Here is a 24806-nt window from a genome sequence, read left to right as displayed (position 1 = left end):
AATGATATTTTAGAAAAATATATATTATTTATGAATCAATAGCATTTTCCTTTTTCTGCTATTTTCCTTCTTTTTTTGAATAAATATCTTCTGGACCTGGCTAAATTTGTGATTTTGACAAATGGTGTAAGGAGGAGGAACTCCAAAAATTGAGAAGTGACATTACTCAAAACTTCTTTCAAGTTTCGACAGGTGAAGGAGATAAGTGTAAAAGAGAAACAAAACTGATTGAATTCATTCATAATAAGCAATGTGAGATCCATAACATAAGAAGTATATTTAAAGAAAAGAATCTCCGACAAATTCATTAATTTAAGATAAAAGACGCTTCTCCTATAGGTTAACTCAAAATTCAACCGCAAAAAAAAGTTCCACAAACCAAATCACTTCTTCGACTTCTTCTTGGTTGCCCTGCAAAAGAAACACAAAAACCCAAAATGAATCTTCTTTTTGACTATCTCCACCTACTTTAACCATCCAGACAACGGGAACAAGTTATTTACTCTGCTTGTTGAGGTGCTGGCTCAGCAGCAGGAGCTGTTTCTCCTCCTCCAGGTCCCTGAAATTGCCAAGAGTACTAATGAGATTGTTGTATACCTAATGCTGATGTGACCAAAATATAAAAACTAACATGATACAGATACATAATTGGCTTGAATTTTTTTTCACCTGAGCTAATCTCTCCTCTCTTCTGGCAAACTTCCTCTCCCTGCTAGCCTTGTTCTTAGCGCGCTTGGCCTCAAACTGGTCAGAAAGAGTCTTTTCTCTTGCCTTCTCAGCCTTCATCTTGTGGATGCTCTCCATCAGCACACGCTTGTTCTTGAAAACGTTACCCTTCACTTTCATGTACATGTCATGGTACATGTGCCTGTCAATCTTCTTTGACTCACGGTACTTGCTCAGGAAACGCCTCAACACCCTCATTCTCCTCATCCACAGAATCTTGGTTGGTAGCCTTGCCTCTCTTGTACCCTTTCTCTTACCTGGAAAACATTAATGTTCATCAAAACAGTAATAATCAGAGAGAGAAAAAAAGATATACAAAGCAGGAAAACTCATTTGGCCTTTACCGTATCCAGAGTGACGACCCTTCCTCTTGGCCTCGTTCAAAGCCCTAGCCCGAGAACGCGAGTGGATCTTGGTAGGCTTCCTGATAATGAAACCATCTTTCACAAGCTTCCTAATGTTCTGCCCTGTTACAGTTAATCCAATAATGTATTAATTAACAAGAATTTCAACTCCACTGTTAAATTGGATCCCAAATAAATAAAATGCATCAATCCGAATAGCTCATCTCTGTTAGTAATTACCCAGTTTAGAGAGAGGCAAGCTAGCATAAAATAAATAGACCATCTGAAAACTTAATTTCGTATAATGACATTTATCAAATTCAATCGCTTATTAGTTCTACTTCTACGGTACTTAAATGCAGAAACTTCCAACTACACAAGGCCTACACACTGAGAAATGCGATCATATATGTGACTCAGAACTCAAACGAACTCATCGCAGCTCTAATTCAGACGAGATAAGTCTCACAACATCGTCATCATACTTTAATTTATCACAGTACAGTGAGAAAATTACGTTCCACTCACTTCATGAATTAACCTAACACCAATCCTAGAAAGCCTAGCTCAGAAATGGGGACCTATCCGTGTCTAATCACTCACAAAAAAAAAAAAACACAATCTCTGCGATACTCAAACTATAAACCAATCAAGCTCTGATATAGTAAAAAGCAAAAACATACTGGAATTGGCCATAGAGATATCGCCAGACTCATTGGGATCGAGCCAGACTTTTCCCTTCCCGCATTTCATCACGGATGCGGCGAGCCGCTTCTGGAGCTTGAGCGACACCATAGCTTCTCCCGGTCTTCCTTCTCCTCACCGCCTCTCTCCGTTAGGGTTTTTTTTTTGTTAGGGCAAAAAAGAAAGGACCACTTATAAATCAAAAGCTTATCAAATCCTTAGGGTTTTTGGGTCTTACTCAGTTAGTTCCCCTCAAAGACCCACTACACCGATATTTGTTTGGGCTAGTTCGGCCCGTTTAATTTTAAATTGGGACTATATTAGGCCCATTAAATATATTTTGGTTTTTGAAAAATAAGTACGAAGTACAAATCATTTATTTTCGTCTACTATAAAGACAATGCACGATATTTAATATTTTAGAAAATTATTAACAAGTTACAAGCTGGTTTAAAACTTTTATGAATATTAAAAAAGAAAAAAAAAAATACAAGGATAGTGGTTGCCACCACGTATTTTTTAATGAAAGAAGATTACACTGATTGGGGGAGAGATACAAAAGAATAAAAGGCCCTTAAACAAACAAACAAAAAAAAAAAGAATAATGCGTATATACATCGCATAATACATTTACAATACCTATGCATTGACAATAAAATAAAAGAATATACAAATCCATACGCACACGGATTGCATTATTTGTTTGTAAGTCAAATAAAATGCGATATAGAATCAATCATTTTCGATTATTCCAAGTTGGGGGAGAAGAGAGGACTGCTTTATTACAAAAAAAGTTACCACACAAAGATGGTCAAAATATGGAGACTAAGGTTGATCTTGACGACAGAACACAAAGGAAAGAACAATTTTGACAAATAATGAGTTTTTTGTTTTGTTTTAGGCATAGTAATGTCATCAATGTTCAAATTATCTACACTAGGGCACACATTAACATCACTGTGTGTGTTTTTTCACCTTTTCCATATATCATTTTTTTGAATTTGGGTATATGACCGACCAAACTGCATGGTTAAATGTGACTAACTAATTAATAAATATATACAATATCAAATTAATCTTTGCAACGACTGATCACTTATATTATAATATATGGGAGATCAAAGTCGAACCATAAATCAAGAACGAAAGTGAGTTATTAATAGTAAAACTCGAAGAAAATTAACGAGACTTTAGCAATAGATTGTTTTACTCGTTATAACATTGCATAGCCAACCTCAACAAATTGTTTTATGCTATTTTACGTAGAGAGATATACTAAATATTTTAATTATAAGTCTAATCATTTAGATGATTTGTTTGGTTTATCTGAATTTGAGTAATTAAATAAGAAATCACACCGAATAGATAGATGCGTTTTGGTATAATTAAAATGGCTAATTAAAATAATTAAATTAAGTCTGAAACGTCGAAAACAAACAAAATTTAGACAAATCTCTCAAAAAACAAACAAATTAGATTCTGTGCAATCTTCGAAACATTGGCGGGACCCTCTTTAAATTCTTATTACACCAACTAGGCTTTATTAGAGAGGTTCATGCATCTACCCAAAAAAAAAAAAAAAAAAACCCCTATCGACATTATATTTAAGATACGTCGTACGAAAACAAAAACAAATGGGAATTGGTACGACATTATTTAATTTATGAGTAGTTTCTTTTCTTTTTTCCTTTTTTTTTAGAGATTGTTCATCTGTAAGTTATTGCTAGTTTAGAAATCTATACATAAAAATGAAGATAATTCAGAATTCCAATTTATTTTTTCTATAGAGAGTAACGGATCAAACCTTTTCCATTGTATATAAGTGATGAAAAAGAAAATACTCATATATATCATTATACAACCTTTTTTCTTAGACAGAAACAGGGAAATAATACGCAATTGACACAAAAGCACAATCGCTGCATTGGTATTAGCGCTTCTCTCTCTCTTGTGGGCAAATTTTAGATCTAGAGTTTTCTTCTTCCTTCCTTTTTTCCGATCAGTGCTTCATCTTTGGCCAAGGTCAATCGATTGAGATCCATGGGTGAGCAGCTCCTCTTCTCTGTCTGCGGTGGTGTGGTAGCCCCTTCGATGTTGTCGTGGCTGTGGTGGTGCGATTGGAGTTCTTTGTAGCGGTGGTTCCCGTTTTTGAAGACGGCGGGGATGCTTCAGAGTTCTTCTTGGCTCAGTCGCCTCTTCTATGAGCTGGGACAACGGCGGAAGTTGGTGGGGCTTAGGAAGGTTTCGCGTTTTGATGTGGGAGTTAGCGGTAGATATGTATGATCTTAGATGGCTGATGCGGGTTATTGGTTGCAGAGGGTTTGGTTTGAGCCGCCGCTTTCTGTTTCTGCCGTGTTTGGTATCTCTCCGTCCAGATCGAGGAAGAGTTTGCTCGGATCTCGGTAAACTGCGGTGAAGGAAAGAGAAGGTTAGATCTGAGAGTGGCGGATTGCTAGGTTGGGATCTGCCACCGTGGAACCGTGTTGTCGGGGTGACTAGCTTTCCGGGAGACTTGTGGTGGGTCTGGTGCGGCGGAGGAAAGGGATCAAAGATGGAAACCGGTCTCTTTCGTCCATGGTTTTCGATCCTTCGTCGTGGCCGCAAAGCTGTGATTCTTGAGCCCGCCGGATCTCAGGCTCCGGTCACTCTGCCTCCGGCGATCAACAGGGTCCGAATTCTCTTTTTTCACCGTTAGTTTTTTCCGATTTTCTTTGCTTAATGGATCACAATCGTGTAAGGCCTGGCCCAGCCCATTTGGGTTTATTCGAATTTTATAAATAAATATTAAAAAAAAAAAAAAAAAAAAAAAGAAATAATACGCAAATTGTACGTATAACAACACGCGATTACGTATGTATAAAAACTGGGAATATAGTTAAAGGCTACTTTAATTTGTGTCACTTCATACTATACATACTTGTATCATCACCTTTTCAAATAACACTATTCTCTCTTTGTTTTGATATGGCTAGAATTATATATATGTTACCAATAGTAAACAAAACAGCTAAAAAATGATATGAAGAATGAACGCAAAATACATAGAGTTATAAAAGTTCTTATTATATATTACAAATCTTATATTTACACATGCAAAGTTTCCCATAATAGAAACTCAAATAACAAAATACCACAAACAAACCGTAAATACAATAACGCACGATTTGAGTCACACATCATCGTCATCAGCAGTTGCAATGTAATGTAACGGTAAAATCCGTAAACAAGTAACGGCGATATTATACAATCTTTATTCGATATATATATATATATATATATATATATATCTTAAATTCATTCATTCATACGACGCGATGACATCATCAAGCATCCACATATCCACCTCGGAAACGGTATCATCGAGTCGACTCGGCTCCTCCTCCTCCGCCGTGGTACCGTCCAGCTCAAGGAACGACTCCAAGCTCGATATCTGCTGTTTCAGATCGTAGTAATCATGTTCAAACCCGTAACTCTGGTTCTGAAACTCGTCCCCGTCTCCAAACCCAATGCACTCCACCGGCTGAGCTAACTCGCTCACGCAGAGCTTCTTCGCCGGAGGATGATGAGTCAGATCTGGGAAGTTGAGCTTGGCTTTATCACCACGGATCCGCTTCGCCGCTACGTCATAAGCCACGGCAGCTTCCTCCGCCGTGTTAAACGTCCCAAGCCAGACTCTGACACCTTTTCGTGGATCTCGAATCTCCGCAGCCCATTTACCCCATGGACGCTTCCTTATCCCTCTGTAAACGTTCTTCCTCTTCCTCCGCTTCTCCGTCTCCGGCTCCTTCTTCTTCCCCGCCGCCTCCTCTTTCACGTTACCTTCAAAAATTACATCGGATTCCCCTCCAGAGTTTTAATATTACAGTTTTAACCCCACAAAATATTATTTAAAGATTCCCTAATTATCCTAATCTTCCCGTAAGTTCCCAGTAAATATTAGATTATCTTAATAAAAACTTTATATTCCTTGGTATGTTCTTATGACTAGTAGGTTAGGTTGAGAGAGAGAGAGAGAGAGAACAGTACGTACCTTGGTTGGTGGGATGAAGGTTGGAGGTGGAATCGAAACCCCAAAAGTTGTCACCGGCGGAAACATCGAGTTCAGACCAGAGTTCCTCCGCCGTGAGTTTACGACCCTTGGCCTTGGTGACGAGAGGGGCAAAATCGGAAATAATAGCACCGCCACACATTTTCTCTGTTTTTGTTGATGGGTTTCAAGGTAGAGGAGCTTTTTGTTGCTACTACGGTGGAGGTGAAATGCTTTTATAGACCCCCAAAAAATTAAATGCCTTTTTTTGGTATAATAATAACAAAGTCGGAGTGAAATGAATTACTTTATACTATAGTACTACTACTGCTAGTCATTTTAATAGTTTCCTTGATACATGATGACGGTTACAACAAATATTAAGGCTAATCCACATAACGACAAGTTTATTAAAGTTTTTTTTTTCTTTTGCTTTTCTTGGCTCTCTATGAAAACAAAACGTATGACAAAAATGTCATTAGTTTATTTAATCGGTATTTTTGGAGTGTTGCGTCCACGAGCTTTTTCGGGTTATCAATGCTTTCAATTATTAATACACGTAATCTCAGTATTCTACCCTTTTCTAATTACAGAATCTTTTATTCAGGGGATAAATAGTTTAAAGTATGGTTTGATTTTATGATTTGGAGATTATACATTTTTTTTTTTTTTTTTTGTCAGCAATTTGCAGATTATAAACTGAGAGTTTTGTATTAGTTGAGCTATACTAAAGAAATTAAAGCGCTTCGTAGTAGATAGATAGTTGACAAAAAATGGAATCTCATAGATTGGGCGAGAAAGAGGAAAAAAAACGAAGTAAGCTCATCCTAAACGTACATAAGTTAATACCAATATTACGAGTTGATGATTAAAAAAGTGTAATAAGCGTTATACGACTCACGTTCATCGCGCAGGCACCGTATCATATAGGTAAGGTTCTCGTTTACTATCTTTGGCATTTCATTTACCATAAACTTTAAAACTCTTTATAAACACAAGCTTATGTCCAAACATTTCATATAATGATAACCTCAAAAAAGTGTAGTGTAAGAAGAAAATCAACAACATATAATGCACTGTCCAGAAAAATACATTCATGACTCATTTATAGACGAACCAATAAAAACTCCCCCAAAAAAAAAAACGAATACACACACGCGTGGTCTATAGATGAGCGACGAGGGACGAGACGGTATTGAGCAAAGTAATGACAAGGATTATAGATATTTCAAGGGTTTTTGTTTTTCTTTGAAAAGTATCGTTATATATGAAGGATCAACCAGCCATTTGGGTTAGGCGGTGAACTGTGCTTCTAGCGATTCTATTCCCAGGATCTATCTTTAGAACCATTCTTAGGTCTTCAGCTCCGAGTTTGTATTTCTCCATGCTCTCGTATAAGAGTGCTCGTTGAACCAGAATGGTCACATTCTTCTTGTCATGATCAATTACCTGCAATCACACAGTGAGGAAAAAAAAACATAAATCTCTGAAGCATAACAGCTTATCTAATCAAGAACTCTCCAGATGTCCGAAATTTCTAGAACAAGTTTCGCAGATCTTAGGTTTCGTCTCAGACTAGAAGAAACCATCTATGGAGCATAACAACCAAATAACTAGCTACCACGAACTGTTCAGGTTTTCCTACAAAGCAAGACTCTATAACTTCTATACCTGTACAGTATTTCTAACTCGTAATCTATCTTAAGATTCCATAAGAACCTAAATCTCATATTGTCAAGTTTCATATACCTAAAAACTCTTTATCAGTATAGATTCCATCAAGAGCCCTTAACCCCCTAGCTAATTCCAATACATTTACAACTCATATAACTAGAGAGCTCGTATATTAATGAAACTAAGGATCTGAGATGATAATCATAAGAACCTTGGTGCAGTCGGCTACAGCCTTCTTATACTCTCCAACTTCTTTGTAACACGAAGCCCTTGTTGAAAGAACCTCGGCTGACCCAGCTTCATCGCCAGCTTTATCCATAAGAATCACAGCCCACGAGAGCCACTTTATGGCATCAGCATACTGACCTTGTCTCTGGTTATCAATGCCCTTGCTCTTAGCTGATGTAGCTGATACACCCGGTGGAGGTGGTGGCAAACCATCGAGCTCGGTGGTAGAACCACCACCCGAATCAGCCCCACCGTCAAAACTTTCAAATCCCCAATCTTCAGTCTGTGGTGTAGCCGCTGCAGCTGAGGAATTTGAACTGGAGAACATTCCTAATGGATCATCGTTTGCACTCGAAGATTGAGGACCACTTGATTGCACACCAAAATCAACGTTTGAAGGATTGAAGCTACTCGTAAACCCGCCTGATGAGAATGTGTTTGATTTCCCAGCATTCTGGAAATCCCCAAAGTCGTTGTTTTGAGTTGTAGACCCCGAAAACCCGCTACCATTCGGCTTCGATACTCCTGATTGGAATGAACCCTGCAAATTCCCAAAAGCATCGCTCTGTACAGTGTTGTTAACCTTTCCTGTTTTGCTCCCTGATGCTTTTGATCCAAAACCAACCAAAGAACCAAACGGATCGCTATTTAAAGAAAGTCCAGACCCACTTAGATTTCCCCCAGACATATTTTTCATTGAAGGGCCTCCAAGATTTGGTCTAACACCGCTATTAGCATTAAAACCGGAATTAACACCACCGGAGCTCGTGTAACCACCTGGAAAACCACTCGGATTACTGCCATAACCCATACCACCACCAGTTTTCATTGAATTACCCGATTTGGGCAACGAATCAGCCAAATTCCCCATAGAATAAGGACTCTTATTCGAACCTGAAGCCGAAACAGGCGGTGCATTCTTCAATGGTACGTTTCTGTTAGATTTACCTTGGCCTATCGCGGAACCCACCAGATCTCCGAACAAACTAGGATCCTTGTTCACAATCCCAATACCTGAACCCGATCCGGAAGCTGAACCCCACGTTTTACCGTGAATATCACCAACCATTGAAGTCGGTCCACTTCCAATCTCGGATCGGATCGTAGTCTGCTTCGGCGCCGGTTGATGCGTCCACGAGGGCTTACCAGGCTGCCACGCAGGTCTCGGCTGCGAATTCGAGCTTGAATAAGAAGACGTTTGGCTCTTCTGGCCATTCAGAGGTCTACCTTGGCTCGATCCGAGTCCCAAATCGAAATCGAAGCTATTAGTCGATCCGGACGATCTCTTCCCGAAGTTCGAATTCATGGTTTCTCCTCAAAACTTTCAGATTTACAGATTCCAGAAAATGAAAACAGAGGATCAAACAGAGAGAAATGCTCGATGGATGAGATGATACAAACGCAGAATTGGGGAGAAGATTAGAGCTTGATCCGTCGTCAAGAACCGAAACGACCGTGAGAGATTCTTCGAATCCACCAGCGATCTAGAGATCTCTCTTTTACCGAGAAATGTTGTCCAGACTCCAAGAGCCAAAGAACGGAAGAATAAAATGAAACTTCACAGAAAGGCCCCTACTATTCTAATGTTTCATTTATTCACCCCCATATTTTACTATTTAACATTACACGAATCTTTGCTCACAAAAAAAAAAAACATTACACGAATCTAAACAAATTTCTAATCAACGTTGTCAAAAACTAGAAGATCTCTGAAGTTTTAAACAACCCTTCGTCAACCACTAGACTAAGGGAGCTTCCACTAGAATTACTCTTACGAGAGCTTAAGAGGCGTTAAGTAGCACACTAATTAAGTTTAACGTAACACTAACAAGAAATTTATAATGAATCTACTAAATAACTTGTCTCATTAAGAATAGAAAGAAAATACCTTATCTGATTAATATGAATCTATCAACTGTGACATAACCAGAAAAACCAACAACATGTTTAAAGATATTTTTTTTTATAAAATTCTGTCTTAATAGCATATGTTTTAAAGTTTTGAAATTATGTAATACAAAAACATTTGTCTGACAATTTCTGAATCGTTTAGTTGGATAGAGATGGTCACAAAATTAAGAAGCCCAAATGAATTAGGCCCAATAGTAATACTATTTCCAATTGATGAGAAGCGGGAAAATCTCGAGAAGACAAAATATTTCGTATCTCTCTCTCCTTCTCTCTTTCCCCAATCTCTCTCTCCACTTCCTTCTATCTTCTTCACTAATCACTTGAATTCTTCGTGTTAGATCGTACATTCTTTTCATTTCCTATTAAAAAATTTCAAACTTCACCTGAAAAACTTAAGTTTCTTTGGAAATTTTCGATTTTTAATTGGAATCCCAATTCACAGTTTTTAGGGTTTCAGCCTTTTCTATTTGGGGGGTTTGGGATTTAGGGGTATGAATTATCCGGTCTCTCCATACAGAAGCTTATACTCTGTGCGTCTTCACCGAGAATGACGAGTCACGGTGGCGGCGGTGGAGTCCGTGGGGAGAAGATTCACACGGTTCAGCCGGAGAGGGATTTGGTGGCTAATTGGGAAGTTGATTTGTCGGAGAAGCTAGAAGAGTACCTTCTTAAAATTTGTACCGGAGAAATCACTGGAAATGAAGACGATGGGCAGATTCCTGTGAATTTCGCTGAAGGTTTGTGGATTTTTCTTCGAATTTTCAGATTTTTTTCTCGTTTGATTTCAAGTTATTCCATTTTTAGGGTAATTGAGAATTGGGGTTTCCATTTTTGTGTTCCTGTAGCTGCTTTGCTGCTTCAGGGTTCGGTTCAGGTTTACAGCAAGAAAGTTGAATACTTGTACAATTTGGTTCTACGCACGTTGGAGTTTCTATCGAAGCAAAGGTTTGTCCTTTTACTTTTTGAATTCCCTTTATCCCGAGTTAATTGCCAAAGCTAATAAAAAATGATAACAAATTAGTATTTGTGTTAGACACTCCAAGCATCTCAGGGTTTAGGGGATAACTTCGATTTCATCTTCTCCGTGTGTATGGGTTTTGTTTTTGTGTTCACAGATGAAGTGAATTTATACCATGGTTGCAGTTAGAAAGCGCATTAATTTCTATAAATGTGCTGTGTCTAAGCTCTGATTTGATGGGATTCATATTTCTTTATATCTGAGTTCCTAATCGTCACCTTATTACTCACTTGGAAATATTCATTTTTTTCGTCATGCTATTCATGGAGAAAATATATACTCTAGAACACTAATCCTTGTGACCATGTATCTCAACCACACAAAGGTGGTCTATCACAGTATTGCAAAAGATATCTATACTAGAAAAGGTTCTCTGATTAGTCAATTGTTTCTGTTATTTTAAACAGAGAGCAAGAACAGTCTAAAGATACATCAAATGAGGCTGGGGAAAGCTCCTCACGTCAGGTTGATGAAGAAGAAAATGATCTCTTCTGGAATGTAGATGACATTCCAGGTAAACAAGTTCTGAAATTTGTCATTCTATTCATGTACCACTCAAGATAGTAGATGTTTAATCCAGCTATTGTTGATAAAATAGTGGACACAAAGAATAGCTTGGACAGCTCGGTTGGGAGAGATTCCGTTCCAAGTCACTTTGTCAAGCCTCCGGCAAATCTAGTTGTTATTGAAGGTGACTGTTTGGATACTAGTGGTGACGGTGGAGAATTGGAATCCTATCTGGTATAGCATGTTCTTCCATCTCTTAGAGCATAGAAAAACAGAAAGAGCTGGGGCCTAAACTCTGTTTTAACTTTCATGTCTTGCAGTTGGCAACTACACATCTCTACCGGGATTTTATTCTATTAGACCCATGTGATGCTGTAGCGGTGAATGAATTTTTAGGTGATAACAATAATGGTAAAGGAAAAAACAGTTCACACAGAGGCAGCTCAGTACGTAAAAGTAATCACTTATCTATAGGACGTTCTGGAGGAAGTGCTCGTAAGTCATCTGTTGGAAAGAATCAGGGCACTAATGTCAACACGTCCCCAATATGTGGGAATGGTCCCAATGTTCAAAATTGTGAGCAAGAGTCGCAGCCTCCTGTTTTTGGAGAAAATGATCACGGTTTTGACATGGATAACGAATATGGAGGAACCATGGAATTTAGTGATACAGATGCTGATGAAGATGATCCATGGAAGCCATTGAATCCCTATGAACCAGGGAAGTTGAAAGTGAAGCCTTTCAAGAAAGGTTGGGAAATGACTTTTGTTTATTTATTTAATTAATATCTCAGCTATATCTTTCTATCTGCGTCTTACTTCTGTAGTTTATGCTCTACTTTATTTCATGAGCAGTTAAAAATTTGAAAAAGATTGGATGGAGCCTTAACAAGGACCATATGACTGCCATGTTTCCTCTCGCTAGACCCAACGGTCCCATCAGTTCAGAGCTTATTGGAATCTGGAAGATGCAAGGTTGTGCTAGTAAAAACGAGCAAGAATCGCAAAACATTCCCTATTTCGAGAAGGTCTCTGTTTCTAACCTGTCATATAATATTTTAATGCAACAAAGAAATCTGATAGTTTGGATGTCAGCTTCGAGAGATGCTTGTGAATGGAGGAAACCAACCTTGTGGTGCTAATGGCAATTACAAGGACAACGATAAGGATAACCATGATGAAGCCAATAATGGTGACTTCCATGATTTTGGGGAGCATGATGGTGATGATCCAGAACATCCGTTCATGGATGAAGATATTCTCAATATGGTGAGTATATTTTGACTATTTGATCTATTTTGGTCGAAATATATGGAATGCGTATAAGCTCATTTGAACTTAATTCAGAATGATGGTGGAGCTGCTGAGTTTCATAACTTCGATGGATTTGGAAATGACGAATCAAATTGTCAAGAAAGCTTGGAAGATCTTTGCCGCTCACACCTGGTAACTACATTGGTTTGATTTTATACATTGGATGTGCAATTGTTCCAATTTTCATCTACATATGTCCGCTTTCAGTATACCGAGTTAAGTTTTTGCTTTGTTTCCTTATGGAAGCTTAAATGTTAGTTTTTTTTTATAGGATGCTCTTCTCGCTAACATAGCTAAAAGTGAGAAGCAAACGGATCTTGCTGCTCGGGTTTCAACGTGGAAACAGAAAATTGAGCAAAACCTAGAAGAACAAGTAACATTCGTTATCCACTTATCCTAGTTTATTTGACCATTCCACTTAAAGTCAGAGATCTAATGCATTTTCTATACCCTCTGGGTTTTGTTTTTCTATGATCAGGAGTTACACCCTCCTTTTGACATTCAAGAATATGGAGAAAGGATGATTAACAGTCTGACTGTTGAAGAGAGTGGAGACGTTGAGACCTTTACCGATCTCATGAAAGGCCAAGAAAAGCACGATGTAGCTCGGGCTTTCTCTGCGCTTCTCCAGTTGGTAAGTCACGGGGGATAACAATTATGTCTGTTGACCAAACAAGAATTTAACATTTGAATTATGATTTGCACAGGTGAACAATGGAGACGTTGATCTGGAAAAACCTGGGAACTCCACAAACGAACCAATGTGTTATACAGCAGTAAAACCTTTCAGTGTTCGGTTGCTCAAGAATCATAACAGAGAGAATGAGACAAAAGCGATGCATTTACCCCGGAAGCGAGCTAAGTCTCCAGTAACCAAAGGCAAATCTCACGACTCACCACCACCAAAGAGGCTAAACACTTGTTCTGGTTCAAGCCAGACACGGAAAGTCTCACTAAAAATCTCAAAGATCAACACTGTCGGACCAAACAGTAAGAAAAGACGGAAGGGTCGATCTGAAGCCGTCGCTGAGGTAACTGAAGTTTCTTCAGTTGAAAAGTCTCTGGGGAAATAACAAGATTGTGTAGTTAGGTGTGGGATCTGATCAGATAGTTATGAAACTTCTGTAACTGTCATTTGTGTAAGTTATAATGAAGGCATTGCCAGAAGTAGCATATGTTGTAATCACGATGAAACTACTACTTTAGAGGGTCTTTTAACATATTAGGGAGGGATACAGTGCTTGTGGAAAATTTTGAAGAATTCGGATGTTTAAGTATTTGTACTAATGTTGTTCATAAATGTGATGTCTTCAAGAGAACCTAATCGACAACTTGACATACAAAAACTAGATATGATACCATTCCACAATTTGTTTATGGACTTGTCACTTATGAAATATCATTTTCAGGGAGAAAATAAATTTATAAAAAAAAAAGGAAGGATATAGTAGTACAAATTGAGAAGAAACATAAAATATTGCATATAAAAGTATAAAAAGCAAGAAACACATATACCAAATCAGTCTCAGACGGTATCTATTATATCTACATGTTGCTTCCTTTTTCTACACTGTTTTTGGACCCTTTTGGATATTTGCGAAAGCAACAAAGACTTTTGCGTAATCTAATAGTGACATTGGAAAGTTCCACGAAACTGTTGTACCCTCTTGATATTTTTGTCATCTACACTTGTATGAGATAATATATTACGTAATTTGCTCTCCATTTACGTCCTTCTTCTATTGTAGCCTTTGCCAACCTTTTTAAATAATTAGTGGTTTACGTATAGTTTTTAATCTTAATAAAAAAAATTTATTAAAAACTGAGTTATCTTAAAAAAATTCCCGATCAGCAGTGTGTTACATGTTTCTCTATTTAATCCATTACAAAAATGAAAATAAATCAATGATTGGAGTTTGGAAATAGTGCGAGTTGTTAACTTGTTACTCCACTTTGTTGTTGACATGAATTAGTTGCAAGGATATAAATTATTTTAACATCACGTTGTGGTGTGGGTAGGAGGCATAAGACTTGGTCGTCCACTGACGCGTAGAGAAACCAAGAGCAATATACTACATTTGAATATCTCATCTAACAAACCCCAAATGAATGGACAAAACTATATATAGATAATATTAATACTGTAACCAAGTGATATACTTATATATATATTATTAGAGAGTCAAAACTCCCAAGTCACAGTCGTGTTTAGCACTATAAATTTTGCTTCTGACTGTTAATTTACTTACCGTGTTAAGACTCATTGTATTGTATTGTATTGTATTGCATGTTTATCTTAATTTCATTTGCAGAAAAAAAAAAACAAACATTTGCAAATGAATATTTTGTACTACAATAAAATATGAAATATTTACGTTTACTATTAACTCTTGAAAACGCTCTAATCTCTCTATCACAATTATGAAATTATATGACCATTGAATTGAATTGGTGGTATTATTACATAAAGAGTGATCAATAACAAATGTAAAAATTGATTCAATACGTTGAGACGACCTGACTTTGTACATCGTCAAACACTATCTGATCTAATCATAAATAGACGGTGGATATTGATTCGCTGGAAGCTAAGATTACGCCACGTTTCCATTTGCGCTGAAAATTTCAACACCTAGACTTGTTGACTTATCCACTTTACTTGTTGTTAATTACTTTTACTCGGCGGTGAATATCAAAACCAATAGCACACAACCACGTGGCAAGTCACCGAGTCTCCTCTACTCCCCGCTCAATATCCGACTCTGTCACCGGTATCCGGCAGGTCGACGACGGAGATAGCGGCGTAGCTCCGGCGATAGGAGACGAAGCGCTTCTTCTATCTCTACTCAACATCCTAGTGAAAGATAACATCCGACTCATCGGCGATCTAAACGAGTGACTCGCCGGCGATTCTCTCCGAGTCAACTCGTCTTCTATCTCGCTGAAGTTCCTCCTCGGAACCTCAATCGCCGTCGGTTTTCTCCCGGAATTATCAGTCGGCGTCGGAGAAGATCCAGAACCATTTGGCTCGCACCTCAATCCGGAGCTCGAACCCGGTTCAGTAACCAAAACCGGATCAGAATCGATCGCAATCACAACTTGCTCCTCAGCCGTCGTCGTCGCCGTTAATTCAATCCCGGCGAGAGGCTCAACGAGAGCGCGACAGAGAGGACAAGTGGAATGAGAATGAAACCACATGTCGATGCAATCAACATGAAACGTATGTTTGCAATTGGGCAAAACCCGACCCGATTCGCTCTCTTCGAACTCCGACAAACAAACGGCGCATTCGATCGGATCTTTATGAGTCTCGTCGGAAAACGTAAACACGGGGAGAGATTTAATGACGTTCGGATCGAGTCCACGCGAAGCGACGACGGAAGAAGCGGCGGCGGCGGAAGGATCAGCGGTGAAGAAAACCATAGTAGCGCGGCGGTTACGGCTACGACGGCGGAGATGACGTCTACGAGCACGGAGGAGATACCAACGGGCGTAGAGATGGAGGAAGACCATCAAAATGACGACGAAGAAGAGGATTATAATCGCGCTGAGCATGATTTTGCCGCTCATGGCGTATGTTTTAGAACCGGAGAACTCGTCTCCGGGTCTGCCTAACGGAAGCGAATCACGGTCGTTGCTGGTCATGGTTTCTCGGCGGTGAGTGCGAGATTCAGAGAGAGAGAGAGAGAGAGTCAACAAGTGAAGGAAGAAGAATTATGATTGAAAGATTTGGGTTTTTAAGTAATGAATGGGACGAGAGACAAAGACTGAGAGAGGTTCGTGCGAAAGTGCATTCTTATTATTAGGAAATTGCTAGACGACGCCAACGTTGACGCGAGCGAGCGAGTTTTCTCTTTTGACCTTTCTACCCTTCTTTGTTTTTTTCTTCCGGTTAACTCTTTTTGTTCAAAGATACTTTTACTTTGTGTATGTTTACCTTAAGATTCTAAATATTTAACTTTAACCAAAAGATCAATTAAGACATCCAAAAGAAACAAAAGTATAAATTTTAAAATCCATTCAATTGTGCAACTTAATTACCTCCTGTCGACTATGTATTGCTTTGGTGTGGCCGTGGGTATGGATCCTCGTTTTTTTCAAGTGTGCCTCTTTTTTGTAAAATGGTATTATGTTCCCAGACAAACAATATATGTGTCCTCAATTGGTATATTTCGTTACAGTTGTACTGCTGTATTATTACTCGGTTCGTTGATTCAGTAAAATCCAGAACGATTTAGCTAAGTCAACACAATTTTGTCACAAAATTTAAATATCCTTACAACACTTCATTCGTCAGACACTAGCTCAACAGCTTTCGATGGCTACAGAAACTAACTGAACAAGGGCGATATCGGATTGTCGATGTTATTTTCTTACCAATTGTAACAGGTTCTCTATACATTCAACAGCTTTCCTAAGAATACTATATTCGAGACTTCAGTTATCTTACGCACAACTCTGGTTCGATTGCGGAATCTCAAAGATGGAAAGAACCTTCAACAACAAATACCTGTCAAGACCTAGTAAATAAGTCATTACAGAAGCTATGTATGTAGCAGACGAGGTATGGCAACACTTTATTGCACCTGAAAATTTACAATTTACAACAAGAGTGGAGATTAAATTTCAGTTACCAATACAATATACAACCTCCTGAAGCTGTATAAGTTTCCTAGTATGCAACATGTGCTTATAAAAGGTATTTTAAATAACCTGTGTTGCAGAGGTGAGATTCTTGAGGCACTGGCCTCTCTAGCTGTTTCCTCCCATGTTCACCCATATTTCTTGAGCAGCTGCGTTACCTCTCCCCAAACTGCAACTCCACCGTCAACAAAGTAACCTTACGGTGGCACCTAATTATTCACGCTTTCATTTGGTAAAAAACCATCTTCTATCATTTTCTTAAACAGCGCATCAGCTTCATGAATTAAGCCTTGCCTACAAAATCCCAATATCATTGTGGTGTAGGTTACAACATTAGGCTTCATTCCTTTGGAGAAAAGGCTACAAAATAAATCAAAAGCAGCTTCCACCTTACCAACCTTACACATCCCATGAATAATGATACTATATGTAACAATACTAATATCCATCTCTCTCTTCCGCATGTATTCGAATATCACCAATGCTTTCGCTACATTCCCGTTATAACATAGACCATCTAACAAAACATTGTAGGTCCTAATATCAGGAGGCGCACCACACGAACCCATCTGATTGAAAACTTTTTGTGCAACATCAGGTCTGCCCACTTGACAATAACCCTGGATAAGAACGGTGTAAGTGATTGCATTCACAACTAATCCTTTCTGGGACATCTCATAGAAGATTTTGGTCCCGTCCTCTACCCTCTTAGACTTGCAAAATCCATGTATGAGAGTAGTATAAGTCACTTCATTTGGGTAGCAACCATTGCTTTTCATCAAATAAAACATTCGTCTAGCCTCATCTAAGCGACCATGCATGCAAAGCCCGTTAATCAGTGAACTGTAAGTGAAAACATCAGGATCTATACACAACCGGATCATCATCTTGTAAAGTTTTTTAGCCTCCAAAAGCTTCCCTACTTTCACAAACGCATCGATCAATGCAGTGAAAGTGATTACATTAGGTTCAACTTCCCTCTTCATCATATCTCTCAACAGCCAAGCAGCGCCGCTCCGTCTACCAATCTCGCAAAGACCGCTTATGAGAGAGTTGTAGGTAATAACATTCGGTATAATCCCATTGGTTTCCATGTGGTTGAAAAGATCCAGGGCGTAATTCACATGCCTGTTTTTACAAAGACACTGAATCAATATGGTGTATGTCACAACATTAGGGATATATCCCATATCCAGAATCTCATCAAACAAAGCTATGGCATCCTCAATTCTATTCCATTGACAGTATCCATTGAGCAGAGAAGTAAACGTGACTAAGTCAGGCTCAATACCAAGTTTCATCATCTTCCCAAGAAAAGAAGAAGCACGAAAAGGATGACAGGATTGGCAAACACAATTCATCACGATATTGCAGGTATACAGAACAGGTGAGATTCCCAGGATTTGCAATTGATGGAAGAGAGAGATCACAACATCGTACCTCTTCATCTTCGCAATAACCCTCAATAAAACAGAGAAATCGACAATTGAAGGAAGAGGACGAGAGTGAACCATATGAGTGAACAAATCAAGAGCCTCGTTAAACTGAAGACCATTTCTCAAAATCTTTCGGTAATCAGAGAAAGCTCGAATCCAAAAACAGAAACCACAACGGCTTACGGAAGGAGCAGTTCTATGGTTACCTATCTGAACACGATGCCTATGTAGAAGAAACCCCTTGGCTATCGACGCAAACCCAGTCGCAATGGATCTACGCATCCACAAACTATGTCTTCGGATTCATTTCACTGTACACAGCAACATGGTGATGAGCAGAGAAGCGGCGGAGATTATTAGCCAGAAGAAGACGATAACCCAACTTCAGTCGTTTACTTGCGGAGGAGAATCGACGGAGATACAGACACAAGTCTCGCCGCGTAGTCATGTAATTTCAGCTCTCTTTTTCAATCATTTAATTTATTTAATATTTACAATAATTCAATTACATAATTAGCTAACCTTTTAATTAATTATTCACGGCCACTCTTACTGTGGAGCTGAAACTTTTATTGAAGAATATTATTAACATGTATCATCACAATTCACAACAAAGTCTTATAAACTGAAGAGTGAGGACTATACAAAAGAGAAAAAAGAGTTGCGACAAAAGGTTCACAAAACACTATCTCCACAATGGCTTTACACGCCTACCCACATCGAACTGAACTTCAGATAGACCGGTGATTCCGGCGGTTATCTTCTCACCAATCTTTACAGGTCCTATACCTTCTGGCGTACCTATATAATACATCCATCAAGTTTTTAACAATACTATTCTGAATGTCATCGACTATATATAAATCAAACCTTCACTCCTATGTTACAAGTTTTATGAAATCTTGATGACGTATTTACCTGTCAATATGACATCTCCTTTGAAAAGGGTCATTACAGAACTTATGTAGCTGATGAGATATGGGACCTTGAAGATCATATCCTTTGTCCAACCTTTCTGTCTTGTCTCATCATTAACCTGCCACAGAGTGGGAAATTCTAAAAGGGAACAGCGCGGCTTAATATGATAACAGAGCATGAGGAGCCATACCTTTAGCCAAAGTTCCAGGCTATTGGGATCCAGCACCATTGCCTTCGGTAGCTAAAACAAGATAAAAGAAACCAAATTTAAGATAATAGGCTAAGAGTGTGTTGGCTATCAGTAGCTAATGGGTTATGTTTGTTAGGCATATTTACATATCAACTGGTGATGACAAGCACTCCAATCTCAGTTATATACATAAATCCAGTGGACACAATAAGACTAAGCAATCTAAGACACCCTAACAACATATCTGGTGATCTTGGACGAGAGTAATAAATGAGTCAATACTTCTAAGCTCTTATCCGGTGAAGGCTAATGTTCACATGGTTTGGTGAAACTAGCATTTTGGAAACAAGTTCCAGATCATGACTTACAACAGAGCTGATGGGAGTGAAGGTATCCTGTCCTTTAGCAAGCGTACATGGGAGACCAGATGCCTGAAGATGAAAAGTTTAAACACCCCATGATGACATATGCTAAAGTAAGGACTTGCACAAAAGCATTGATGAATGTGTAAAAACAACAGGAAAAGATGGATAGAAACATGGAATCAATAGGCAAACATATGTTATGATTCCACACAGGTAAAATCCCACCAAATTATGGCTTATGAACTTATAAAGACTATAAAGGACAAGGAACAGATCGATTAGTAAATGGCAAAGCTCTAGCATGGAAGAAGATTATTTAAAGTGGGAACTATGTATGTACAAACCCATAAATGTCCACTGATACCAAAGACAAATGGAACTCTACCATGGCAGAAACACGGAGTTCCCTAGCAGTCATATCAAGAGCAAGAGCATATCCTATAAAATAAAGAGAAATATAAGAACACGGAACATACTAAAAAGAGATATAAACACTAAGATGAAGAACAAACTCACAAACATTGGCTTATAAAAGAATACATACCAAAATCACGACACAAACCGTCATTCTATGAAGCACCAAATACCAATACATATAATTCCAACTTGTTAAAGTTAAACATTTGATTCTCATATCCTTGATGCTACTTGTAAGTATAGAGAAACAGACTAATAAAAATACCTCCAATGTAATCCATGGCTAAGCGTTCTGGGACATCTCTTGCTTTCTGTCCAATTACTACAGCGAGTTCCACCTCATGGTGAAGTGAATCCAGAGGATGTGGTATCTCTATTGTTCCACCGTTTTCCAGGTACGAAGAAGTTGGCTTTAAGAACACAATCGGGTCCTACTTCCAGCAAAACACAAACACAAACACAGAGAGTGTAAAATCAAAACAAACACACGATGCAGCAGGACCCAGTGATGCTCTTACAAAACCTACGATCCTGATCAATTTACGCGGCAAATTTCGAATTCTGCTCGATCCATTTCTGGGGAAAACAAAAGAAATGTGAAGAAGATAGAAAGTAAAGTTCGTACCTTTGGGAGAGCAGTGCCAAGTTCTTTAGCGTGAGAGGCGTAATTGAGTCCAACGCCGACGATCTTTGTGCCCTGTTTGAACAATCTCTGAATCATCGAAGTCGCCATTTTTAGGTCAACCAAGTCAAACACAGACTCTTCTTTTTCCCTCTTTTAAGATTTGTTGTGTTGACTCGAGAGTTACCGATTGAAGATAAAAGGGGTCATAATAGAAATATTTGAAAGTTAGTGGCCGAAAGTGGAAAACTACCTAAACATATATGGACCTACATGCAAATAATTAAGAAACCGCGTGTTTCACGAATTTTAGACAATAGGATACCATGACGTGGATATTTTCAAGAAAATTGATCACTTAACATTTTTCTAATTATTATTAAAAGAAACAGAGCATGTCGAAACAAAAATGTTATTTATAATATTCTATTGTTTTTTAAAAAACTTTAACTTGATCTACGAGACACATTACCAATAACGAAAACTTGTGAAAATATGTTAATAATCAAATCTATAAAAATATTGACTAAAAATATATAGAAACATGGAAATTAGATTTCAATCAAGATTAATATTTTCCGCTCTGAAGATTCTCTTTTCTATGAAAAAAAAAAGAGTATTATTTCAGGGCAGATAAATTTCGGTCAAGTATTTAATTTAAACTTTAAAGTAAAGCAATTAAGATTATACTTTTTGAGTCAACTATTAATTAAAGTAAGTTTTGAATATAGAACAAAACTTTATGAAATGACATTTTTAAATAACTAAAGATTCGTCTAATCGATGAAACAAATAAATTGTCTAAAATACATATTGATATTTAGAGAGATATCATAAAATGCCACAACCCAAAATTTAGACCAGAAAAAAAAAAGAAATTTGTAAAAAAAAAAATCATTACTAAATCTTATTATCATCCTCTAAATAAAATTTTAATCTCACATGGTTATTTCAAATATTGATAATTTATAGGAAAATATAATTGTTGCAAGTTTTTTTGTTGTTTTGTTTTTACAATAGAAGTATCTTAATTAAATCACATGATCGGTAGATATCATATCCCGTCGTCGGGATATTACAGCCGTTCAAATCTTTTATTAAATCACAGTTTTCAATTCCAGTAGAGCATTCAAGCATTGAAAAATTTAGAAACACAAGCAAAAAAAAGAAAAGAAAGAATAATTCAACCTGAAAAAGTGAAAATGGTAGAATAAGGTACGCACGATTTATACTGCTAATTTTTATCCTAATATAAACATTCACATGCTACACGAGTCTTTATAGTTTAACGATTATGTTCTGTTCGTTTTGCTGTCTGAAAGAGAATTTATATAATTTATAACTAATACTTTACCAAAAAAAACTCACATTTATATCTTACTATATATATCTCTCTCTCTCGTATTTGGAACAGATAAACACAAAAGTCGCCTCCTCATAATTTGCTATCTCTCTCTCTCTCTCTCTCTCTCTCTCTCTCTCTCTCTCTCTCTCTCTCTCTCTCTCTCTCTCTCTCTCTATCTCATCTTCTTTAGTCTCTCTCTCTCTCCCTCTCTATCTGCAGTCTTCCTCTCATAAGCCCATCCCACAATATGGCAGACTTAAGTTTCTATGTTGGAGTCATAGGTAACATCACCATCTTCTTTTGCACGTGTTTTAGTCTATCATCATCATCAAGCTAAGGATCACATATTAATTCACATGGCCATAAATGATCTTATATTATATAAACTGATCGTCTATTTTATATGTGTATGATGATCGATGCAGGAAATGTAATATCGGTGCTTGTCTTCCTCTCCCCTGTGTGAGTTTTTATATCATGATCATGATCTCAATATGATTTTGATTATAATCTATATATATATATATAACAAATTGACTAAATAATAAGAAAATAAAAATAGGGAGACGTTTTGGAAGATAGTGAAAGGGAGATCGACGGAGGAGTACGAGTGTTTGCCTTACGTTTGCACGTTGATGAGTTCGTCGTTATGGACATATTACGGGATAGTCACACCTGGTGAATACTTGGTTTCTACAGTCAATGGCTTTGGTGCTCTTGCTGAGTCCATCTACGTTCTCATTTTCCTCTTCTTTGTCCCCAAATCCAGATTCGTAAGTTTTTCATATTATATGGAGTGACAGTGAGATCTTACGTAAGCTTCTTTTTTTTTTTTTTTAATGTTATACGATATATAATGTTGGTTGAATGCATTTTCATTTGTTGGACAGATAAGGGATTACATTGGTCTGACTCAGATTCAGATCTGATTAGCAGATTTTTTTCTTATAAAAAGATTAATTATGACGTTTTAAATATCAATAATTTCATTACTAAAGTTATGTCTACTTGCTGTATATTATAAAAATAAACTAGGATTATGTCCACTTTTAAGCGTTTAATATTTATACGACTGTAATTTGATTTCTTTCAATTTTTTTTTTGTTTTTTCTTCAGTTGAAAACAGTTGCAATGGTTCTAGCTCTGAATGTGTGTTTCCCAGTAATAGCGATTTTGGGAACAAGAACAGCGTTTGGAGATGCAAACTCGCGTTCTACTTCAATGGGTTTCATATGTGCTACTCTCAACATTATCATGTATGGTTCTCCTCTTTCCGTTATTGTAAGTCTCTCTTCTTTCTTCTTTTCTTTCACCTTATATTTCATCATTTATATACACAATTAATCACATAATCATTTACCTTACCAAAAAAAGGATTTATATAGATGGGTTGTCAGAAAAAAACAAAAAACAAAATGAGATATGAGTCAAAGTGTTAGATACTTATTGGTATATATCTTTTTAAAAAGACAGATATGCAAATAGTGGATTTCAGATTTAATATGAGGGTCCAAGGCTGTTGCTTCATTTGGCTACCATAGGACCAGTCTTTGGGATGTTGTATATTATTAAGTGTTATATTTTCATTCAGCAATAATCAATCAATGGAGCCAACCACCACAAAATACAATAAAATGAAAGAGACATGAAATTGTATGGAGAGTGTTTTCAGCACGTGTTTAACAAATATCAATGTCATTGTATCTATTATCATTACTAGCTAGATGGTCATTTCGATGTATACAATACATGTAATGTCGTTTTAATCTATAATCAATGATCCGACCAGAAAACGGTAGTGACGACGAGGAGTGTTCAGTTTATGCCATTTTGGTTGTCCTTCTTCCTCTTTCTGAACGGTGCCATTTGGGGTGTCTACGCTTTGCTCCTACACGATGTTTTTCTACTAGTAAGCACCATTGTGTTTGATATATACACTTTTTAGGAAATAGAGAATTTTTTCGTATGATCGTTAAACTGTATTTTGTGTGTGTAGGTGCCAAATGGAATGGGATTCTTGCTTGGGACCGTGCAACTCCTAATTTATGCGTATTACAGAAATGCCAGACCAAATGTACAAGATCATGAAGAAGGCCTCATAATACCACCAAGCCAACCTCTCCTCTCTTAACCAGCTTACCTTTTATCCAAAAAAATATATATATAACTAAAAAATGAATACAAAAAAATTTCAATTCTTGACGAACAAATTATAAAAAAAAAATCATTTTTTTTTGGTGTGTGTACTCGAGTACTCGTTTTGATGGCGACCTGTTAACAAATCTCTTTTTCGTTTATTTTGTATTATCTTCGGGCCGAATGTGAATGCATGTGTGATTGTAATATAGTTTGGATCAGTTGTATATTACAACACAATCAATGATTTAAACTATCGGTCACAATCTTATGCGCATGTCTTACGATCAAATTAATAAAT

The 24806-nt window shown here is 37.5% G+C and overlaps 8 protein-coding genes across 10 annotated transcripts; 2 read left to right on the top strand and 6 right to left on the bottom strand.

The window, feature by feature from the left end:
• Positions 1 to 208: 208 nt before the first annotated feature.
• On the bottom strand, positions 209 to 1917 carry LOC17891585 (60S ribosomal protein L19-2). The gene is made up of 5 exons (XM_006298478.2): positions 1754 to 1917; positions 1071 to 1193; positions 670 to 983; positions 504 to 559; positions 209 to 411 (listed from the first exon to the last, which is right to left on the bottom strand). Exons 1-5 carry the CDS (start codon positions 1863 to 1865, stop codon positions 384 to 386), a joined length of 633 nt encoding a protein of 210 aa, XP_006298540.1. The 5' UTR covers positions 1866 to 1917; the 3' UTR covers positions 209 to 383.
• Positions 1918 to 4785: 2868 nt separating this feature from the next.
• LOC17890597 (ethylene-responsive transcription factor RAP2-3) lies at positions 4786 to 5998 on the bottom strand. The gene is made up of 2 exons (XM_006298427.2): positions 5785 to 5998; positions 4786 to 5573 (listed from the first exon to the last, which is right to left on the bottom strand). Exons 1-2 carry the CDS (start codon positions 5942 to 5944, stop codon positions 5053 to 5055), a joined length of 681 nt encoding a protein of 226 aa, XP_006298489.1. The 5' UTR covers positions 5945 to 5998; the 3' UTR covers positions 4786 to 5052.
• Positions 5999 to 6753: 755 nt separating this feature from the next.
• Positions 6754 to 9226, bottom strand: LOC17891956 (loricrin). Its single transcript, XM_006297437.2, has 2 exons — positions 7667 to 9226; positions 6754 to 7230 (listed from the first exon to the last, which is right to left on the bottom strand). Exons 1-2 carry the CDS (start codon positions 8987 to 8989, stop codon positions 7057 to 7059), a joined length of 1497 nt encoding a protein of 498 aa, XP_006297499.1. The 5' UTR covers positions 8990 to 9226; the 3' UTR covers positions 6754 to 7056.
• A 634-nt stretch (positions 9227 to 9860) lies between these two features.
• On the top strand, positions 9861 to 13709 carry LOC17893890 (condensin-2 complex subunit H2). The gene is made up of 11 exons (XM_006297062.2): positions 9861 to 10331; positions 10440 to 10539; positions 11020 to 11126; positions 11211 to 11353; positions 11440 to 11869; positions 11974 to 12146; positions 12214 to 12387; positions 12466 to 12564; positions 12704 to 12805; positions 12911 to 13066; positions 13140 to 13709. The coding sequence occupies exons 1-11, from the start codon at positions 10142 to 10144 to the stop codon at positions 13503 to 13505; spliced, it is 2040 nt and encodes a 679-aa protein (XP_006297124.1). The 5' UTR covers positions 9861 to 10141; the 3' UTR covers positions 13506 to 13709.
• Positions 13710 to 14843: 1134 nt separating this feature from the next.
• LOC17893147 (RING-H2 finger protein ATL2) lies at positions 14844 to 16207 on the bottom strand. The gene has a single exon (XM_006298135.2). The coding sequence runs from the start codon at positions 16075 to 16077 to the stop codon at positions 15157 to 15159; it is 921 nt and encodes a 306-aa protein (XP_006298197.1). The 5' UTR covers positions 16078 to 16207; the 3' UTR covers positions 14844 to 15156.
• Positions 16208 to 16927: 720 nt separating this feature from the next.
• LOC17891724 (putative pentatricopeptide repeat-containing protein At3g16710, mitochondrial) lies at positions 16928 to 18996 on the bottom strand. 3 transcript variants are annotated; one of them, XM_023786066.1, is made up of 3 exons: positions 17475 to 18996; positions 17146 to 17370; positions 16928 to 17018 (listed from the first exon to the last, which is right to left on the bottom strand). In XM_023786066.1, the coding sequence occupies exons 1-2, from the start codon at positions 18792 to 18794 to the stop codon at positions 17353 to 17355; spliced, it is 1338 nt and encodes a 445-aa protein (XP_023641834.1). In that variant the 5' UTR covers positions 18795 to 18996; the 3' UTR covers positions 16928 to 17018; positions 17146 to 17352. The 3 variants fall into 3 exon arrangements, with proteins under 3 accessions (XP_023641834.1, XP_023641835.1, XP_006297483.1); XM_023786067.1 differs by having other exon boundaries at positions 17146 to 18204; positions 18517 to 18996; XM_006297421.2 differs by having other exon boundaries at positions 17146 to 18996.
• Positions 18997 to 19067: 71 nt separating this feature from the next.
• On the bottom strand, positions 19068 to 21177 carry LOC17891717 (probable acylpyruvase FAHD2, mitochondrial). The gene is made up of 7 exons (XM_006298434.2): positions 21028 to 21177; positions 20668 to 20833; positions 20371 to 20423; positions 19989 to 20051; positions 19621 to 19671; positions 19431 to 19548; positions 19068 to 19313 (listed from the first exon to the last, which is right to left on the bottom strand). The coding sequence occupies exons 1-7, from the start codon at positions 21133 to 21135 to the stop codon at positions 19198 to 19200; spliced, it is 675 nt and encodes a 224-aa protein (XP_006298496.1). The 5' UTR covers positions 21136 to 21177; the 3' UTR covers positions 19068 to 19197.
• A 1348-nt stretch (positions 21178 to 22525) lies between these two features.
• Positions 22526 to 24714, top strand: LOC17891375 (bidirectional sugar transporter SWEET16). Its single transcript, XM_006298371.2, has 6 exons — positions 22526 to 22650; positions 22795 to 22831; positions 22932 to 23142; positions 23486 to 23650; positions 24159 to 24278; positions 24366 to 24714. Exons 1-6 carry the CDS (start codon positions 22617 to 22619, stop codon positions 24498 to 24500), a joined length of 702 nt encoding a protein of 233 aa, XP_006298433.2. The 5' UTR covers positions 22526 to 22616; the 3' UTR covers positions 24501 to 24714.
• Positions 24715 to 24806: the final 92 nt, after the last annotated feature.

This window comes from Capsella rubella, unplaced genomic scaffold (assembly GCF_000375325.1).
Source record: "Capsella rubella cultivar Monte Gargano unplaced genomic scaffold, Caprub1_0 scaffold_3, whole genome shotgun sequence".
Taxonomy (NCBI): Eukaryota; Viridiplantae; Streptophyta; class Magnoliopsida; order Brassicales; family Brassicaceae; genus Capsella; species Capsella rubella.
Note: the sequence above shows the minus strand (reverse complement) of the source record. Positions and strands in the feature narration are given on the sequence as shown.

Excerpts from the sequence above, each read along its gene's own strand:
- LOC17891585 (XM_006298478.2), bottom strand. The coding sequence starts at position 1,865 with ATGGTGTCGCTCAAGCTCCAGAAGCGGCTCGCCGCATCCGTGATGAAA. Across the intron at positions 984-1,070 it reads GGGTCGTCACTCTGGATACG|GTAAGAGAAAGGGTACAAGA; the intron begins GTAAAGGCCAAA and ends AATGTTTTCCAG. Across the intron at positions 560-669 it reads GAGAGGAGAGATTAGCTCAG|GGACCTGGAGGAGGAGAAAC; the intron begins GTGAAAAAAAAT and ends TGGCAATTTCAG.
- LOC17890597 (XM_006298427.2), bottom strand. The coding sequence starts at position 5,944 with ATGTGTGGCGGTGCTATTATTTCCGATTTTGCCCCTCTCGTCACCAAG. Across the intron at positions 5,574-5,784 it reads CCTTCATCCCACCAACCAAG|GTAACGTGAAAGAGGAGGCG; the intron begins GTACGTACTGTT and ends TAATTTTTGAAG.
- LOC17891956 (XM_006297437.2), bottom strand. The coding sequence starts at position 8,989 with ATGAATTCGAACTTCGGGAAGAGATCGTCCGGATCGACTAATAGCTTC. Across the intron at positions 7,231-7,666 it reads CTGTAGCCGACTGCACCAAG|GTAATTGATCATGACAAGAA; the intron begins GTTCTTATGATT and ends GTGTGATTGCAG.
- LOC17893890 (XM_006297062.2), top strand. The coding sequence starts at position 10,142 with ATGACGAGTCACGGTGGCGGCGGTGGAGTCCGTGGGGAGAAGATTCAC. Across the intron at positions 10,332-10,439 it reads TCCTGTGAATTTCGCTGAAG|CTGCTTTGCTGCTTCAGGGT; the intron begins GTTTGTGGATTT and ends GTGTTCCTGTAG. Across the intron at positions 12,565-12,703 it reads ATCTTTGCCGCTCACACCTG|GATGCTCTTCTCGCTAACAT; the intron begins GTAACTACATTG and ends TTTTTTTTATAG.
- LOC17893147 (XM_006298135.2), bottom strand. The coding sequence starts at position 16,077 with ATGACCAGCAACGACCGTGATTCGCTTCCGTTAGGCAGACCCGGAGAC.
- LOC17891724 (XM_006297421.2), bottom strand. The coding sequence starts at position 18,794 with ATGCGTAGATCCATTGCGACTGGGTTTGCGTCGATAGCCAAGGGGTTT.
- LOC17891717 (XM_006298434.2), bottom strand. The coding sequence starts at position 21,135 with ATGGCGACTTCGATGATTCAGAGATTGTTCAAACAGGGCACAAAGATC. Across the intron at positions 19,549-19,620 it reads GCCTGGAACTTTGGCTAAAG|GTTAATGATGAGACAAGACA; the intron begins GTATGGCTCCTC and ends ACTCTGTGGCAG. Across the intron at positions 19,314-19,430 it reads AGGAGATGTCATATTGACAG|GTACGCCAGAAGGTATAGGA; the intron begins GTAAATACGTCA and ends TGTATTATATAG.
- LOC17891375 (XM_006298371.2), top strand. The coding sequence starts at position 22,617 with ATGGCAGACTTAAGTTTCTATGTTGGAGTCATAG. Across the intron at positions 23,651-24,158 it reads GTTCTCCTCTTTCCGTTATT|AAAACGGTAGTGACGACGAG; the intron begins GTAAGTCTCTCT and ends TGATCCGACCAG. Across the intron at positions 24,279-24,365 it reads TACACGATGTTTTTCTACTA|GTGCCAAATGGAATGGGATT; the intron begins GTAAGCACCATT and ends TTGTGTGTGTAG.